We start from the raw sequence: 20188 nt of genomic DNA, 5'->3' as shown, positions 1-20188 counted from the left end.
GGTGAAAAAACAATTTTTGCTTTGCTAAATCTGCTGTGCATCCACAAACCTGGTAGCAAAAGTTATGGATTATCAACCAAAGACAGAGAATGTCCAGCTAATCCATCACCATGTGTCACTGGCACAAAGAACCTATACTACAGCCTTACACAGGAAGTCTACAGTTATACACAGAGAGAACAAAACTGGTATAATGAATTTAATTTATCTTTTATTCTAGCCAGTTTTGCTACTAGTGAACAGGACATTTTCTCTTTAATAGAGTGCATCTTCCTTTAAAGAATAGGTGAGTTTGACCTCGAAATGCCATGTAAAAATTTTAGTTCTGTATTATCATTTAAACACAAACATCCCAAGAACATTTTCATAAAAATTGTATTTATGTGACACAGTTATAACTATATAATTCTTATAACTCTGCAGTAGGTATGGGAGAAGGATTCAACACTTACTTTTAATTAGATTTTTCTCCTCAGTAAACACATACTTGAAGAGTTTGTGAAGTTAATTAATAATATTGGTTCTCAGTTTATGAAAAACTTGCAGAGAATTGGAAAATTACATTATAGAATCCAGCTTGGTTTGGTTTTCTTCCTAAACTTGTGTCTTGGAAGCCTGAGATTTTCTCCTTAAGTAACACAGCAAAGATAATAAAATTTGCATGCATTTAAAAACAGGAAATTTTGAGTCCTTTAATATATACTTATTCTCAAGACTGGAATGCAATGGCAACTCTTTTATGGATGGAATATATGCACTCTGCTCTCTGTGTACTGAAGTGTAACAAAATTCTGGAAGAAGATCAGTTTTATGTATTTCATTCTCCTGCTGCTGAGCAGGCAGAAAGGTGTGTGATTCCCTCTCCATCAAAATGACAATATACCTCAAAATTCTTTCTGCATAGGACTGCAGAAATGCTTTAAATAGCCCTTTTAAAACACCATTTAAAAATTATCTATGATATTTATTTCAGTGCAGAATCTAAGCAGATTTTGATCACCATTGAGCAATCTTCAGCTTTTACACTTCAGTTGGCTTTCCTTCAGTTTTATTCACCACTTCTTTCCTCTCACCCCACTCAAACACAGTAGACTTGCGCATAGAGATTAAGACCACACTGTTTACTTTGACCAAAAATAGAAATCTAGAAGAAAATGTGCAAGGGCACCAAATGAGACATACCTGCATTGGCCGCCTGTACTTCCTGCAGGCTGTGACATGAGCAATAACACTTGCATGAGTCTCTTTGCTGACATTAATTCCATTCACTTTGATTATGCACTGGCCAGGGTGGAGACCTGCTGCAGCTGCCACTGTTCCTATTCATAAAAACCCACACAGTTAGCAAACTTCTTTTTCTAAACATCTCCTTTCAAGTTTAGAGTCCAAAAAACATCTTTTTTTAAAAAATCAGAACCTGATCTGACTGATCCTTACATACTTCCCTTGACCACAAAGTACTTCTGTAGACCAGCTGGATGCCAAGAAAATGGAGTTTGCCAGCAGATGTTTCCATAAAAGAGACCAGACAGTTTCCTAAAGGATGCTTTACAAAGCTACAAACATTGATTAGCAATATGAAAATGTGAAAAATTCACCTCAAAAAAAAAAAAGGACTTTAAAAGGGTAAAATGGCTCTAGCTTGAAAGTCACTAGTTACAACCTAACCTACTTTTATATGACCCAAGCTTATGAGCCTCTTGTTTAATTCAGGTGTTTCAATTTTACATACAAAACAGAAGTTTTCTGGCAATACATAAAGTACAAGAGCATACTAGAGTACCATGTTAATCATTAAGTGAAATATCTAAATTGCAAAGACATTTCCAAAGATGATGTTCTTTTTTCAGCTTCCCTACCAACACAATTACAGCAGAGGGCCTTAGAGCTTTAAATCAAAATCTCAAAGATAATTAAGTAGAATATCTCAAATTAAATTATCAGAGGGTGGGACAGGTGGACACACACAACATGACACCAAAACAAAACATTCTCTTTAAGCTACATAAAATATTTGGTTCAGTGACTTATTTTCACAACTGAATAACCGCGTTGGGAAAATCCAGTGACTGAATAGGCACTAAAAAAGAGCAGCTGTCTCCAGGTCTTTTCAGTGTGATTCAAACTCACTCCTGAAAAACAGCCTGCTGGAGTATGACCTTAGTTCCAGCTACCTGAACATTCGCCTCCAAATGTGTCTTCATACTGGCACAGAGGTGCCAAGGAAGTAAAAATCTACTGCCTAGAGACTGCCAGGGTTGCAGAAGCTAGGGACTGTGAAAGAAAAGGCTAGACTGAATTTGCAGGGCTGACAAATAGAAAGCTTGTCATGACTTCATGACTTGCCAGTTGAGCATATCTGACAAGGAAATAACTTGCAGAATATACATGAGCTTCCCTCATTTTAGGAATTATCACTATTAGATTAAAGCTGCGTTTAAAATCTAATATTAAAAAAGTCATTGTAAATTACACTATTATTACCAGCTATCACAATCTCCCTTCCCCCCAAAAAGACTTAAAAATAAACATATAAATAGATCTTATTTAATATCTATGTTAAAAAAAAAAAAAAAAAAAAAACAAACAAACAAAACCCAAACCCCAAAAAAACAACAACAAATCACTCTTCAGAAAACCCCAAGGTCCCAATTCAGCAAAGTATTTAAGCACATGCTTAAAATCTTCCAGGTTTAGCAAATCACACAAGCAAGCACTTGCATATTGTTGAGGCTAATCAGAATAAAGTATGTGCCTAATGAATAACGATAGGCAGTTGAATTGAGATCCAGGTGCAGAAATAATTAACACATCAGCTACTAAGTCTGTAGTTTATTAGTCTTTCTTTTGAAAATCTAATTTCTGGCACCACAGCCTAGAAAAAATATCATCAAACTTTGTTCAAATCTGGCTTTTGCAGATCAGTTTTGCAGATCAGTTCACTTTTCATGCCTCAGTTACAAAAGCAGAGGGAGGGAATGAGACACAACTGTCCCACAATAACTGAAAATACAGTTAGTTTGCTCTACCATAAACAACATGAGGCAGCAAGAAATAATGCTTCAACTTCTTTTAGTACAAGTGCACTGCTCAAAAACATTGAGGTAGGATAGCAAGCATCTGAAAATCACATCCCAAAAGAGTATTTATGTGAACCATCTGCAATTACTAAGACAAAGCCACTAACTCTTGAAAAGATTTGTAAAAAGCACATTTCTTTGTAAAATGTTTTCAGAACATTGCAGAACCACACAGCCACCTAACAAATTAACACACAGATTCCCAACATGCAATTGTATTGCATCCTTCATCTTCTCCTTATTCTGTAAAGAATGCACAGCTTTAACTTAACTTTCCTACATTGGTGTAACTACACTTAAAAAAAATAGTTGGAAGATGTATCCAAGCTTACAGAGTATAAGTACACAAAACAATTATAATTGAGTTTATTTAATATTATTTGTTACTTTGGGAAAAATAAAAACCTAAGATGGATTACTGGACTGAATTTTGACTCAACCAAGCAATTTAGATATTAAACATATATTTACCAGTACCATTGACAGCTCCTATAGCTTACCTCTCCCAACAGCATGGACAACAGATGGGCCAAAACCCCGGATTTGGAATCCAAGTCCATCTGCAGAGTCAGGAATCTTCACTGTCCTGACACAAAGATTTAATATGAATGTAGCAAAAGGTAGCATTTTGTTATTCAGCAGCATGTAGGTTACAAGGCTGTAAAACTCCACACTTTTATTCAAATCAGTTTTCAGATTTTGCAGTATTCATATTCCAAATACTGTGCACCACCAACATCAGAAATAAGAGCAAGCTGAGACAGCACAAACAATCTATTTTATAGGGAAATTCAATATGATGATTAAAATCAAAACACCACCATAGCTTTAAACTTCCTCCCAAACAGACTGATCTTTAGGTAAGCTGCCGTAGCACAGCAACACTGAAAGCCCTGGGAAGGGCAGTCTCTCCCAGCCAAGAGGACAGAGCCTGGGGACTAGAGATCTCAGCAGATCTGATCAGAGAAGCTGCAGAAAACTGCAGAACTCAGATCCGATCCATACTGCATTTTAACAGAATCACAGAAAGTGCTGAGTTGGAAGGGACCCACAAGCACCATTAAAGTCCAACTCCTGGCCTTGCACAGATACCCCAGGAGTCACACTATGTGCCCGAGAGTACTGTCCAAACACTTGAACTCTGTCAGGCTGGGGCTGTGACCACTTCCCTGGGGAGCTGATCCAGTGCCCAGCCACCCTCTGGCTGAAGAACATTTTTATAATATGCAACTTAAACTCCCCTGACAGAATTACAGGCCTTTCCCTCGGGTCCTGTCACTGGTCACCAGAGAGAAAAGATCAGTGTCTATCCCTCCTTTTCCACTCCCAAGGAAATTGCAGACTGCAGTGAGGTATCCTGTCATAAAAGGCAATTTTGTTTGATAAGCAGGACTTTCCTCTCGTGAAGCCATGCTGGCTGTGACCAATGCCTGTGCTGTCTTTCAGGTGTTTTTCAATACCTCCCAGAATAATCTTCTCTATAACTTTACCAGATGCAGCAGTGAAACTGACAGGCCTGTAATTTCTCAGGTCCTCTTTCTTGCCCTTCTTGAAAATAGGGATGTCTGCCAGCTTCCAGTAAGCTGGGACCTCTTCAGATTCCCAAGACAACTCAAAATCATCAAGAGAGGCTTTACAATGACATTAGCTAGCCCTTTGAGGATTCTTGGAGAACCCTTATCAGTCCCCACAGATTTATAGAGTTCCAACTGAAGCACCAGATCTCACACAATTTCAGGGCTGGCTGGGAGTTGATCATTCTCACAGTCATAGTCCTCCAGCTCAGGGCACTGAGACCCCCTTTGGACCACCACCCATGTCAAAGATGGAGGTGAAGAATAAATTAAACACCTCTGCATTGTCCCTGTCCCCTTCTGTGAGGTGACCATCCTGTAACAGGTCAATGTTATTTTTACATCACCTATTGCCATGAATATACTTGAAAAAACTCTTTATTGTCCCCACATTTCTGGCCAGCTTCATCTTCAGCTGACTTTTGGCCACATTAATTCTCTCCCAGCAGTAGTGGGCAGCATCTCTGCACTCTTCCCATGTCACTTGGCCTTGCATCCATTGGGCATACATTTTCCTTTTTAGCTTTATTTCCAGAGAATATTCCTGTTCAACCAATCTGGCCTTCTGCCTCACCTGCTTGACTTCTCAGTTTGGGAACTGCCTGCTCCTGTGTCCTTAGGAGGTGATGTTTAAATAATGACCAACAATTGCAAATACATTTTCACTCTGAAATAATGACTCCGGTCAGGTGTTAGTAGACAAGGTGCTGAGTAGATCATCCTGTGGTCAAACAAACCCAAAATTTTTCTGCTGGCACCAACTTAGGAGCCATGTATTGACCTAATGGATCTGCCTAATCCTATTGATATTATTCCTTGTTACTGGAAAAATCAACAAAATTAACTACCATGCTCCTGATCCTTCTACCAATAGTCTCAGGGCACTGTAGTCTTTTTTGATTGCCTTCGGACTTCCCTGCTTTATTTCATCACTGCCAGTTTGAACAATATTAGCAGAAAGTAACCAGAGGGCCTTACTAGGCTGGATTTTTTTCCAGTAATATCCCTTATCCAAGCCCCTGGGAGACAGCAGACTTCCCTGTGAGTTGGGTCAGCCCCTCCACTCCCCTTGGAAGGGAGTCTCCTATCACAACTGCCCTTCTTTTCCTGTTAGCAGAGGAGGTCTTGAGGCAGGGTGCAGGTGGTGTCATTTCAGGAGGCCCCACCATCCCAGAAGGATCTTGCCCCACCTCATCAGTTGTTTGGCCTTCTAGGTCCAGAGCCCCAGACCTCTTGTAAAAGGTACCAGTCCTACTTGTCAAATTCAGAGGAAGAGGAACCTTCTCGTTGGTACGTGCTCTGATGTGCCTCCAGCCTTCATCTTTATCAGACCCCAGCTAAGAGTCCTTTGGCTAATTACCCTGCAGGGCTCTGAGTCCTGCTGTTCTTCACCACAATGGACTCCTGGGAGCCTGAGACTGTAGCATTGCTGAAAATAATTGATCTCTCTTTTGCTCGTTCACTCACACACTGCACAGCCAGTTGACTTCTTCCTGTAGCTCCACCTGCAGCACAGCTCCTCAAACACAGCATGCTCTCTGCACAATAACTCTTTGCAGTCCTCAGCCTCGCAAAGAGGCATCAGGCACTCCCAGCAGCCTGTGCCTCTCCTTGCTGAGTTTTCTTGAAATAATGTTTCATTGCAGTTTTTCTGAGCAGCTACAGAAAGTACCTACTGAGTTTTGTAAAGTAAGAATCATCCACTGCTGTTGGTATGGCTTGCAAGAACATTGTGCTGCCCTCCTGCTTGGTCTAAGAACAAGAGCAATAAGCTTACTAACAAACCTAACCAACAGAAACACGACAATCAAAATTCACATCTACTCCTTCAAATTAAGCCCTGAGCTCACCCAAAGTAAGCTAGCATATCCTCGTGATACCAGCTCAGGGTCTACAAAAAGCAACACAGCTGCATTAGCCCTTATCAGAGCTAGTTAGGTCATGCATAACAGTGCACTGATATAACTCTGCAGCTTTTCCATCCAGAGCCAGCTCTGTTATTATTTCAGAGATCTTTGCCCCAGCTCCATTTCTTTCCCATTGCAAAAGCAAACATATTCAAATTGATGCTGAAAAGTGATTTTAAAATGCATTTGGACTGTAGCAAACTTGATTTACAGGCAGTTTTGAATAAGAGAAATGCATCATTTCTTACACTTTTTTTTTTCTAGTGTACATAAAGTATATAATATACATTATATATAATATACATTTGGAGATGATCATCAGAGGTGAGATCTAAACTTCACTGAAGTCTAGATTTCTTTTTAAATGTACTCATGTATTAACTATTGATACCATCTATTTGATTGCATTCTGAAACTGCTTTGAGAACATGCAAATAACTATGAAAGACCATCACTGGCAGTTTAGACTAAGAATTCAGGAGAGAACCGTCTTCTGTGAACTAAGTTGTGCTAGCAGCAGCTTCTGACAAAAAGCAGGGAGCACTGAGAAAGAAATTTGACTTCTGTGAACTCTACATTCGCTAGACCATCTCTCTCAACCTTGAAATTCACCCACAAGTTGAGTCAGAAATTAAACCAAGATTTGCATTAAAGAGAGGCCAAGATATGCCTGTTACGTTTTCTAAAGTTCTGTGGTCTGGGGATTTTTAATTGTTATTTTTGTTTGGGGGTGGGAACAGGTATTGCAGTATCAGGCCAGATAAGCATCTTTATGCCTTATTTATTTTTCTTAGCTCTTTTTCCTGTTCTAGGTGCCATTTTACTTCTCAAGACACCTTTGCTTACTAAGAGGAGAAATAGATCTTCCATCTGCCACTGAACCAGAGCCATTTCTGAGTAAGGCACACTGTATGCTCTATGGTAACAGAGAATGGCACCTCTTTATCCTGCAAATTCTGAATAAAAATTTACTTCTGACAAGTTTTTCTTAGTCGTCTTCTTCTTTATTATGTATAACCTAGCAAAAACTGCATTAACTTTACTAATACGCTTATGCTCATTTGCATTTACTGAGCCCACCTATTAGGCCTCCCTTTGTACTTCTTTTACACAACAAAACTTGTGTTTAGGTAGAAATGGGCAAAACTGTGTACAGAAATGCATCTGTTTGATAAAGATGAGGATTTATGATGTTTAAGATGATGTTTATTTCCTTAAGATTTAAGATGATGTTTAGTTCCTCCTGCTGTTTACACAACCAACACACAAGCTGAAGGGGCCCATGAGACCACAGAATCTGACAATGACAAACCAGCAACTAATCCCCAGACACAGGAATTTGTTTAATACACACAGCGAGAGATAAGTGATCAAAACTGACCATATAGTCAATGAAATTTCATTTAAACTTGCAGTACCTGCATGTATTTACAGTGGCAGAGCTGAAGATCTAAAGTACTCATGTGATTCTTTTGCTGACTCACAAATAGGATAAAACAAAATCAAGGCAAATCAAATTGCTTGACTTTGCAAAGTCAGATCAGATACACCATTGAAAAACCCTTTACAGCAATGCTCTCTGAAGTTCCACTGCTCTGAAAATCCACTTCAATTGTTGTTTGTAAAATTTCCCAAAGGAATGATAACTTACTCTCGAGGTTTGGTGCTCACAAGAACCCGCAGGGGCTTTCTGCTGTTTAAACAGGCTTTCAGGAAGCAATCCACTTCACTGAAGGGTCGCAGAAAAACCAGGTCACCGTTAATGGCAAAGATTTTCTTCCCAACTTCCAAGCCTGCCATCTAGGAAATAACAACAGTTGTGTACATGTTTGCTTTTTATAACCACTAACATTATGTTTTCTTCTGCTGGCATGCAACCCCAATAGAAAAAATGACATTCACATTTTCTTTACATTCTTTATGACTCCTTCACATACCATGCACAGGGGACTTACACCACAAAATGTTTGTAAAACTGGTTAAATTCATGTGAAGGGTAAGCACTCATTCTGAAGAGAGCTAAATACAAGACCTAGTATTAATCAAGATTTTGTGACAGTATTACAATATCAGTTCATTTTTTAGCAATTAACACAACAGCTTTGGTCGAGCCATTTATTTTATGACGGTACTTAATTTTTCATCCACCATTTTCCAAAGGAACTAAAGTTTCTTTTCACAAAGAAAAACCCAATTAATATTTTAGTAAGTAAATATTTGCTAGGTTCCATAACAAAGAGTTTTTAACTTTGGTCTAACAAGAAAAGCACCATTACAGTAGAACTACAGGAGTACAAAGAGTGGCTCAGGGTATGGGCAAAGCCCTAGTGCCATCTGAGAATATGGCAGAACCTGACTGCTAGAAATCACCTCATTTAGCTCTGTTGCTGAATTATATTATTCATTTGCTCTGTCTATTTATAATTTAAATTTGTACTCTATTATGAGATTTAGAAAGCCTTGAAATCTAAGTCCAAGTTTTTCTCTCATGAAAGAGCATCATACTTTATCTTTACATATACAGGGACTCCCATGCTGCTCAGTAGAATATTAATTAACCCAAAGAGAATCTAAAAGCAATGCCACCAAACAGGAACGCTGTAATTTATTCATTCAGAGTCTCAAATTCCAGATTTTGTCTAAAGCTTGATATATCCTTTACTATGAAATATATCAACTGCAATTCACAGACTAGCTATATACCCATTTCATGTTCTACCAATAATGTTTATTTCAATTATGATTAACGTCATCACTGGAATAGTATAAAATGCATAAAACTAAAATGACAACTTTTATATCATCAATCAATATGACAATTTAGCTGAGCAGAAAATAAGTGTCAAAATAATGGTCAAAACAATATTTTAAATAAAACAAAAAACGAAAAAGAAAACAAACAAATAAACCAAGAACAACAACAAAACACACAAACAAAAAAAAAGGGAAAAAGGGGAAAGATTCAGCTTTCTTGGTAAGTGTTCACTGTCACCTTCTACTACTATAGACTTTCCTACATGATGTACAGAACATACATATATGATCAAAGTAAATAAAACAGGGAAGATAATTTATAATATTCCATACCTCAGCACTGGATCCTTTCTCCACCACTTTAATAATTGGCACCTTATTTTTATCTTCTAAACCAAAACCATAGGTTCCTTCATTAGATTTAATCTGTAAAAAAATTTTTTTAAATGTTGTTCAGAAAGGCATTAATAAAAACTGAAGTATGTCTTCATTCAGTAACAATAAATTGTCCTAATATATTGTCATTATGACGAATTTGTTTATTCATCAAAGCACACAGTGATAGTGTTTCACTCACCAGTAATGACTTGGCTATGACATTTTCCACTACTTTCAGATCATGTTTCATGAGTCTGTGCTTCATATTTGATCCTTCCATTTCTTCATCCGCATAAAACCGGAACAGCAGTGGTTCATCTTTAAATTCACTTTTCTCTAACACTGTATGACAGAAACCCAGACATATTAATTTTTATTTTCTTTTGAACTTTTGAATATCATGTCTCTCATTAACCATTAAATACTGAACATGCATACACATATCGAATGCTAGCAAAATATTTTTCTGTGTGTGAATCATGGACAACAATTGTTATTTGGATTCATTTCAGAGAGATTGGAATCACTAAGCTCATTTTTTCAACTACAACATCTGGATTCCACCAAGCTGAGAAAGATGCATTTGCCTGAAATAGTTTTATTGAAAATACTAAGCAAAAGGTTTCTTCCTAAAAGGGATTTAAAACATTATTTTGAAAAGTTCTGCTGGACAGCTGCTGAAGATGCTCACCACCAAGTTCTGGAATTCTCCAGATAGTGAAGCATGCTGGGTTTAGAATTAGAAACATATTTGCTGGGGATGTGGAAGCAAGCAGAACAGCCAATGGATGCAGCTTATGTGTTCAAAACTCAAAGGAAAAAGAATAAACAATACCACAGAGTATGTTCTCAACCCCTTGTGTAATCAAACTGATAAAAAATATTTCTTCCTCTTTTCATTTCAGTAAATGACCTACCACTTCAATCCTTTCACTGAAATCTTCCCTCTGATGGTATTAAATGGCTCCTTGTTCACCTTAATTTTGGTGCTGCACATATCTCTGGTCTCCTCTCCCTCCTTTGTTCTTTGCTATCTTTGAGATTTTCTCATTTATCTCCAAGCCACTTTCTCCCATTGTCACCACTTTTTTGGAGTCATGCTCCTTCATACCTTATTAATTCCCCCAAAAATCTCACATTTCTTTCTTACATTATTTTTTATTGTCTCATCAGTGCCAACATGCATTACTTTCTGAAGACATTTCTTGCAAAGTGACTAATAAAACTGCCCCCACTAGATCCTTTAGCGGATTAATTCCTCAGCAATTGCTATAAAATTGGATATAATTTCCAGAGTATACAATAGCTATTTTTTTCTTGAAGACTGTAGCATCAATCTCTTTAGTGACACAATAGAAGAACTTTCCATCTGTTCTGTAATATCTTTATCAGCTCCTGCATTTCCATCCAACTGTGCAGATAACATTAAACTGAAAGTAAGCATAGCTTGTACAGAATGTATTTACTTACCGTGGTGCATAAACCCATTATCACAAAGAGCTACACCAAATATCATAGCTTCCTCCCTTGTCCGGCAATCCCCCTGTTAAAACACAGTACATTTTTTAAATGTATTTTAGAATATTAGCAAAATGGAAACTGTGCAAAATGGCATAATCCCACAGGGATGGCAATTACTGTAGATTACATTTGCCACCACCACCTTCATGTATACATTTCTAGCATATATATATATATATATATATACACACCAGTATATACATGTTTATCATCGAATCAGAGAGCAGTTTGAGTTAGAAGAGACCTTTATATACTATAACACTCTATAATTACAAATAAATAGGAAAATACTTCAGTAAGACTGCTCATAAAAATTGAGCATAATAGAACCTATAAGCATCAAAGTTTTAAACTTTTATTTTATGGAACTAGTGCATGTTGACAGATTGAACAGGATACCATGCGTTTTTTTCTCGTTCACTTAAAATGAAACAGAATTGATGGCAGCAAATTGGTACTGACTTTTGCTCATCTAGTCAGTAATCTAGAGTTTCTCGTTTCATTTCATTTTAAGCCATGGACAGTGTTATATGCTGAATCACAAAGCTAAGTGTCGTCAGAACATTTCAATTCAATTTCAGATCAGGAAGATAAGCAGAAGAGAGATGAAAAGCATACCTGATTTCTGTTACTTTACTGGTTTAAGAGGATTACACGACACAAAGTGTTTGTATGTTGTTCTTGGTATATCATTAGCTTTCAAATCAGAATTTAAATGCAAAACATACATAAATACAAAGATGTCTACTTGCCTGGGCAATCAACCAATCTATGAATTTGTTAGCCATAACCACAGATTTGTAGGTTCTCAAGTGATAGTCTTTATCCCTGTTCAAAATAACACAAAACAATTTTTCAAAATCAAACAAAAGCTCAGAAGAAAGAGAAAAATACATGCAGTTTATAAGCAAGTTAGTGTAAGCATGAATTGAGCACTTAATAATGACTGAGAAGTTTTCTCAGGAGGAAAAAATAGCAAATTAAGTCTTTCTTATAGACAGAAAGGAGGAGGCTGATCACATCTTATTTGGGTGATATTGTCAATGGAGTATAAAGGCAGGTGAGTTGTTCTGGGACTATTCAAATGAGGTAATGGTGTATTAGTAAAGGAGTGCATTAATATATACATATAAGCATATCCATCAGGACCTAGGAGGCTCTAGAAGGCCATTTAAAAAGTTATACTGAACAGTTAGCAGCCATTTAGTGGTTCAGTTATGCTTTTTATCTTGACAGCATTTCAATCTTAGCTGATTACTCTCAAAACAACAATCTTGAAAGGATGGGTTAGGTTCCTACATTCAAACACAGCATCTTCAGATCATGTACTTGTTCCAAATGACTCCCTCAAGATTTTCCAACTGGACTCACCTAATTACTGGGGTAAAGAGACTGTGAAGGCGACAGTACAGTCGTACACCCTGTTAAAGAGAAAGAGGTGGTGAGTTAACCACACATTCACATCACAGACAAGAGGCAGGGATATAGTAAGGAAGCCTGAATGCTGTCAATGGATTTCCTTCACACAGTGAAAAGATCTGTTCAAATTTCTATGTATTTTCACGTGCCAAAACAATGTTTGCCGATAAAAATATTGATGAATAAATTATGAGAACAAAAAACATTTCCAATCTAACCTACACTTACTGAGACACATGCAAAACAGATTAGCTTTAAGGAAGCATTCTGAAGGGTCGAAATACTTAGAAAGAAAAGCACACAAAAAATAAATCAACGTTTCCATGTATTAAGGCTGTCCCAAACAGTGGTTGCTATTCTGCACACAACTGTGTAATTAAAGTGAAAACCACTGCATTTCATTATATGCATCAATACTTTGCTTACAAATTAGAATTATAACTAATCAATTATAAAAATGCAAAACGATTCAAAGATTAGAGATGTTTTCTATTAAAAGCAAATAAATTATACATCTGCAGTAGTTTAAGAAACTACCATCAGAAAATTGTATTTTAAAAAAGAAAAACACATTAGTATTACTTAGGAAACTATCAAAAAGCAATTATGTTTACAATATGCAAGTATAATGACTAGAAGTTGTGTCAAATTAGATTCCATCCTACTTTGCTCTGCCTGGGAGCTCACTATTGTAGATTACTTTAGGTGCACTTTATATTAACAAGTGGAGCAAAAATCAAATTATATTGCAGCAAAAATTAAATTACACTGCAGTGTAAAACCCAAATGCAGACACTTTCTACTGACTCCAAATCATGACAAATTTGAATACTAACGAGTTTAAAGGAAACTTTGATCAATTTTTTCATTGTTGTCAGTAACACAGATGGGTAGTATAACCTATTATGTCTAAACATCTATGTGACTATAGATTTACAGCCTAGTTAGGACACTAATAAAGGACACTCAGATTTTAGAGAAATTTGAAATCAGCTTCCTACATATATCTTCATATCTATAAGAAGGGAGTAAAAAATACAATAGACTGAATCTCAGCTTCAGGATTACCCAGAAACACGAGCAATGCATCCTGCATAGGAAACCACTGAATAGCAACTATAACTACATAATAGTAAACTGTCATTTTGTATTTGAAATGTGTAAAAATTAACCAAAAGCTTACAAATGGAAAACTGAACTTGATTCACATAAATATAGAGTCGTAACTGTGAGGGGATGCTGTTTCTCCCAGAAAATCTTACATTACTTTTCAAGCAGAATCTCAGTTTCTGATGTGTTCTTCCTAACAATAGCAACTATTTTATTCTGTACCTTGGAGATCACATCCTGCATCTCATTTCTGGGATAGTATGTTCCATCATCATATCGGAATCTGTACAGCATGTGTTCAGGTTTGAACTGGTGCTTATCTGTAACTAAATTAAAAGAAAAACAAGGCATTGTTAGATGACTTTCTGAAGAAACCAAGGAGAGAGAGAGACAAAGGATCATTTCTTCTAATAAGAGTCCTAAGCACAGCAATGGGTAGATTTCAAACAAGGAGGCCAGGAAGCCCAGTTAGATCATCTGCCCTAAGCTCCTTTAAGCCACTGGTGACAGTGTTTCTTACAACATTTTAGTACAGAAGAAAACAAACAGTTTGAAGTCACAGGGCAAATAATAAGGAAGACAGGCAGGGGACAGCATGAAAAATTAGGCACTCAAATCCTTTTAGTCTTCAGTGCTTTTGCAGAGCTTATCAAGCAAATAGCCAAATAAGACTTATTTTGCAACTATTCATATTATTTTTCCACATTATTTTCTGTCCTCATTCTTGTTGAGGCCAATCTCAGATGATTCAGTAAATATACAAACACTTCACAACACATTTGACCAGTCTTGCAGTGGGAACAAAGGAGAGACGAATGTCTCGGTCTATATACAGTCACCTAAACATCCTAAGTGCGAGAGACTGGCAATTATTATGAAGATGTTGATAATCAATTTTCACAAAGACTTGGGGAAAAGGATCTTAAAAGGTGGATTTCCAGAGTTTCACAAGATTCCAGCAACAAACTAAACAACTTCAAGTGTTTCATCAAAACAAGTGCTATCATAGGATACAAAGGTTCTCCTGGAAACTGCACAGCTGCAAATCTTTCTGAAAAACAGCTGATCCATTTGATGGTAGAGGACAGGCTTAGGCATTATCACCATCCTAAGATAACTACTTTATTAATTACAGTTTTACTTGCAGTTGTATGCTTTAATTTTGAAAGTCAATTTCCATGTCATCAACTGATAAAGGAAGGTGCTGTAATGTCTTCATTTATCAGAGTAACACACCTGAGAGAGTTAGGTAATTCTGTACATGCCTTCCTAGAGCAAATGACTAAGCAATCATACATAATTCTCTTCCAAAAATTTAGTTAAGCATCATAAACTTTGTATAGTGAGATGCCTTCCATCTATGTCGTTTTTCATGCCCCTTCAAGTTCCTCAGTATTTCCACACATCATCTGATACACAGACATAAAAACTCCATATATTAACTGGTTTCACCAGCGTCATGTGCAAGAGCAAAATAACATCTCTACCTGCATTTTATGTATCTACTAATAGTAAAGCCCAGGACACTATTCCAATTGCCTTGAACTGATGGTTATTCAAAATAATTCCTAAGCTCTTTTACATATCATTGCCTCTAAATACATGAGATACAGACCACAAAACTTTCACATACAATGCCTAACATAAGTATCTATGTGAATTTTAATGGATTGTGACCATTTAACTACGAAAAAAGGTGTCTTCTAGCTCTATAATTAAAAAATATTCCTACTGTTGAAGAAAAATAATGTAATCCAATAGATGAACAAATAAAAAGTTTAAAAACCCCAGCAAGTTCCGAAAATAAAAAAAAACCATCAAGACAGTTTTGCCTAAAGCCAAATTATTCCTCAGTCATACAGGGATGTGCTGGGAGGGAACCAGGATGACAAAGCACCTTTCCTTTCTTGCATGCACGTGACACACAGAGCAGGCTACGCCGTCAGAGGAACACAAGTACTACTCCGTCCCAACTTACCACAGTGTGCCAGGAACTAAGGGAGTAGCTCCACAGAGCTGGGACATGCTGGGTTTCAAAAACTTAGGCTCACAAAAAGCTGCATTACCACTAAAACAAGGAAGGCCAAGTTGTTTTGTGCGTCATTTCCAACACTGTACCCATATTTATGCTGGGAAAGGTATTTATATGGCATACACTAAGGTTTAAACTGCTCTTTTAATTTTTTTTGCCAAGGTAATTTAAAATCAGATCATTACATCAGTCCAAGAAACTGCACAGCCACATAAATACCTATTCATTTTAAAACTATCTGATATTCAGTTTATTTTTGTAACTGCAAAGGTCCTTAATACATTGAAACAAGGTTTCCATCTCTAATCAGCTGCAGCAAGTGGACAAATTACCTCACTCCATTGAATGGTATCTGTCATTTCAGATATCAGAGAATTCCACAAGGTATATTTAAAATAGCAGCATACAAACAGATTTTTCCCCTTATATAAAAGTGGAGGGAATACAAAAAGGAAAAAACTGCAACTTTTCTGCTTGCTAGAGTTCACACATGAGGAAATACAACAATGTCTATCACAACATGGTTCTGTCATTGTAGAATGAACTCCAGCATAGTGACAATAATGGCCAGCCTACTGAATATGCAAGCTCTCAACAAAGGCCTCTACAATATTTGCAATGTAAATAACAGCCAAACGTTCTTCCTCCCTTGCTCCCTCTGTGAAAACAGATGGTTCATTCAACTTTATTTTAGGAATGCTATTTTCAGTGAACTACAGCTGGATTCACTATTCAAAGTAGCATGTCTGGCTCACATTTCTGTGCTCTAATATAATTACCCTTTTATCTCATGAAGTTACACAATATTCATTTAACTTTGCATTGAGAAAATCTATGGGTGTATTTAGGATATAAATTACAAGATCAGGAGAAGAATCTCTGGCAACAGAATCATTCCATTGAAAACAGTTCAGTGTGTGTAGTAAACATAATAGCATCTGACATTTGAATGATGGTGGAAGAAAATCATGTAGACTGACATTAAAGGAATGACAACTACATGACTACTGATTAATAACCCTAATATTTTTCCTCCTACTCTGCGTATGTTTAAAACACTCACAGCTCAGTAACACTATGTTTCTCCCACTTTCTTTCCAGTCAAGGACATTAAAATCATTGCAAAGAACTTAAATTAAGTATTAAATTAGTTGCTGGCTGGAGTACAGAAGTACTAAAATGTATATTATCAAAGAGTCCATCTAAATTTACACCCTCGATCTATGATGGCACAGTAACTGTCTTGACAGCTTTGTTTTGAGTGACTGTACCTATGATATGTGATTCTGTACAACATGGCTTCAAAACCAGAAGTTTCTCCAGTTTACTTACACCCAGTGACTCACTGTCATGTAAAATTCTTAGCTGAACACCTTCCGTAAAATGCCTGGCATTAATAAGGGTTAGAATCCTTACAAGCAGTGTTCTGTTCTGCGTTTCCCCAGAATTTCTTTTTGCTTACAAAAGAACAGCAATGTTTCTCTAGGTCCTTTTTCCCAATGTTGTGATCCCAACAGCATAGAGGAAATCTGATTAAATCAGTGGAGCCTTTCCCAGTAAATCTGCTGTAGACATGGACAATGGCCCCTTGAGGCCCCTGGAAGGATATAATGCAGATTCCACAAGCTGTCTTGTGTTAACAAGACCATCTTTTAGTCAAATAAAATTAAGTCCATTCTAGTTACAACAATTATCTTGAAAAGAAGTAAGTTAAAACTAACTCTATTTACCATGGTGAATAATTCCGTTCTCTAGTAAAGCTTGGCCAAGATGAACACCTTCTTCAGACTTGTGTATCTCTCCAATTTCCAACAGCCAGGACACAAATTCACTGAAAAACAGATACAGAAAACAAACTTTGTATCTCATACCACCAGATTTACTGCATGTACCTCACTAATTACCAGTGTTTCTTACTAGTCTTGTAAATGATTCTTTAGCCCAATGATGCTCAAAATGTTGTACCACCTTTAAAAAACTCACTCTTTGCACCTTTTCTGTTATTTTGACATAACCACATACAGTTTCCCATGAGATGTCTTTTCTCCTCAGAAGTTTTCCACGCATGAAGTTAATCTGGCAGATGGTAAAGATTTATCATGTTTTCTGGGATATCCTCAACTAGCATAGCTGCATTTCATCAGACAGACCAATATAGGGAAATCCCAACCATTCCTACTGCACCTGCCCATGGCAGGTATGCCATGATGGCAGAGCATAACCACAGTGTGACAGAACAGTAGGCTTGTTACTTCCAAGGTGTGTCAAACATATTGACATCCAGAGCATATATACCACATCTATATTAATGTGCTGAAAATGCCTGGTTTCTACCAAAGCAAAGCTGATGCAGTTCAGAGACATTGGATCTACAGCACATTAGATGATCTTGTTACAAATCAAAAGAAAAGGGCAATGAGGCAGTGCAACCTTCACATTCATGGGTTTTAACTCGTGACCCTGGGACCAGCAAAAGCATTCTTCAAAACAGTTCACTCCAAAGATAGCACTGGAAAGAAGCCACTTGATGGTAGATTTAAGTGGCTCCTCAGCATGAGTGTGTTCTTCACCTGCATCCAACAACTTCCCTGAGGAAACATGATTCTACTGTAACTGAATCATTAATCTGATTAATTAATGATTAATCCTGATTTCACTTCTCTTCAACTGTGCCACTTCTGACAGTGTATGAGAATCTCCCAACTTTTATTTCCCTTTTTGAACCCAGTGGTATCTTCTCAACAACTTTTTGTGCAAAACACTCTATGTTATAAAAATTCTTTCCACACTTAACTTATGGTCGAAAGTTTTCATCCTTAACTTACAGCCAAATGAAATAAGTGATAACCCTTTTGTCTCCCAAATGATTTTTTTAATACACGCACTTTTAGGGCATCTATTTCTTTTTCAGTCTTCTCAAGCCATAGGCATAATAAGGCATTATAAAGATCCTCCTGATAATTTAAACACGTAAACCTTATTTACTAACTCTGTTCCTGACCTACAAGCAAGAGGAGGACAGAAGCTGTTTTAAGAGACAAAGTTTACTTAGGTGGAATAAATAAAATTTTACACTCCAAACTACTCATTCTAGAGACAAAGTGCATTAAAAAAGTTAGGAATTATTTCTTGCGAGAAAATAATTCACTTGATGCATTTCCATATTTTCATATTTTTACACTCCAAACTAGTCATTCCAGAAACAAATGCATTTAAAAAGTTGGTAATTATTTTTTGAGAGAAACTAACTCACTTGATGTATTTCCATATTTTCATCATGCCCTTTGCATCTATTATCTCTTTAATAGAACTACTTTGCAAAACAAGATCACATTCATAAATTTCAGGCAGACCACTTTACGTTTTGGCTAAATTCTGTGATTCAAATAGGCCTAACAGACATTACAAATTAAGTGTGGTTTCTACAGAATCCCAAAGAAGATTTAAAATGTGGGTTTAGATGGTAAGAATGCATTCTATCAAAGACATATAATACCTTCCAAGAAAGCATTTGGGGAAAGTGGTTAATTTCCTCTTCCTGTCTTTGATGAGATTCCCTTGTTTGCACATCATTTTGTACAATCTTTCTCCTTGCTCAGAGATCATCACCCAAGTGTCCTGTTCCATGCCCAATTTTAAACCTGCCAAAAATACATTAACGTTTTATGAAGCGACATTGCCGTTATATTTCAGTATCTTTCCTGAAATGGAAAAGCAATACTGATATTTTACATACAAAAAAAAGTTAAAGAACTGGTTTTCATTATTTTCTCATGATCAAGTTAAAGCATGAACATCTGATCTTCATAAAGCATAACCAAAAGATATTTTTTCTCACAGAGAAGTTAATTTGTTAGTCTATCTACATTACCATTTATTTTGTAGTAATAACTGACACCAGTATATGAACATTTGCAAGGGAGTAGTCATGTCTTCACAAGCGTAAAATAAGGAGCCTTGGTTTTGCACTTACCATGTGATAATAAAAAGATCTTCACTAAAAGGAATATTTTTCAAGTTTCCAATTAATAGTAGTAAGAAGTTATCAGGCATACATATGCTAATTTCAAATAGATAATTCACCCACTTTCCACAAAAGCATTCAGGCTTGGCAGGGGAGCTGGAACTAGATCTTTATGGCCCCCTTCAAACCAAGTCATGCTATGATATTCCATCTGAGTAAGGGTCTGGTACTTCTTTAGCTCTGAAAATACCGCCTGAAGAAATGTGTCTGTCATGAGAAGCTAACAGTGGTACTGGGAACAGAGCAAGGATTGTCTCTCATCATCCATGAACCAAATAGAAGTGATGTCACACAAACAAATTAAACTTGGAGTACCCCAGGGAAAAGAAAACTTAACTAATATACAGCTTCTGGAGCTTATAGGATGTTGATGCTGTTATTTGTATTGA

At 36.8% G+C, this 20188-nt stretch overlaps 1 protein-coding gene across 2 annotated transcripts in view; it reads right to left on the bottom strand.

Annotated features, from left to right (window-relative positions):
* Nucleotides 1-20188, bottom strand: part of PREX2 (phosphatidylinositol-3,4,5-trisphosphate dependent Rac exchange factor 2) — a 168750-nt gene that overhangs the window by 79625 nt on the left and 68937 nt on the right. For both annotated transcript variants that reach the window (XM_064388503.1, XM_064388513.1), the window contains exons 10-20: nucleotides 19272-19416; nucleotides 17506-17606; nucleotides 13966-14069; nucleotides 12586-12635; nucleotides 11967-12042; nucleotides 11164-11236; nucleotides 9893-10035; nucleotides 9649-9741; nucleotides 8213-8361; nucleotides 3581-3666; nucleotides 1183-1319 (exon numbers count right to left, since the gene is read on the bottom strand). In XM_064388503.1, coding sequence (XP_064244573.1) covers nucleotides 1183-1319; nucleotides 3581-3666; nucleotides 8213-8361; nucleotides 9649-9741; nucleotides 9893-10035; nucleotides 11164-11236; nucleotides 11967-12042; nucleotides 12586-12635; nucleotides 13966-14069; nucleotides 17506-17606; nucleotides 19272-19416 — 1157 coding nt within the window. The remainder of the gene's footprint in view (nucleotides 1-1182; nucleotides 1320-3580; nucleotides 3667-8212; nucleotides 8362-9648; nucleotides 9742-9892; nucleotides 10036-11163; nucleotides 11237-11966; nucleotides 12043-12585; nucleotides 12636-13965; nucleotides 14070-17505; nucleotides 17607-19271; nucleotides 19417-20188) is intronic.

This window comes from Passer domesticus, chromosome 1, assembly GCF_036417665.1.
Source record: "Passer domesticus isolate bPasDom1 chromosome 1, bPasDom1.hap1, whole genome shotgun sequence".
Classification (NCBI taxonomy): domain Eukaryota; kingdom Metazoa; phylum Chordata; class Aves; order Passeriformes; family Passeridae; genus Passer; species Passer domesticus.
Note: the sequence above shows the minus strand (reverse complement) of the source record. Positions and strands in the feature narration are given on the sequence as shown.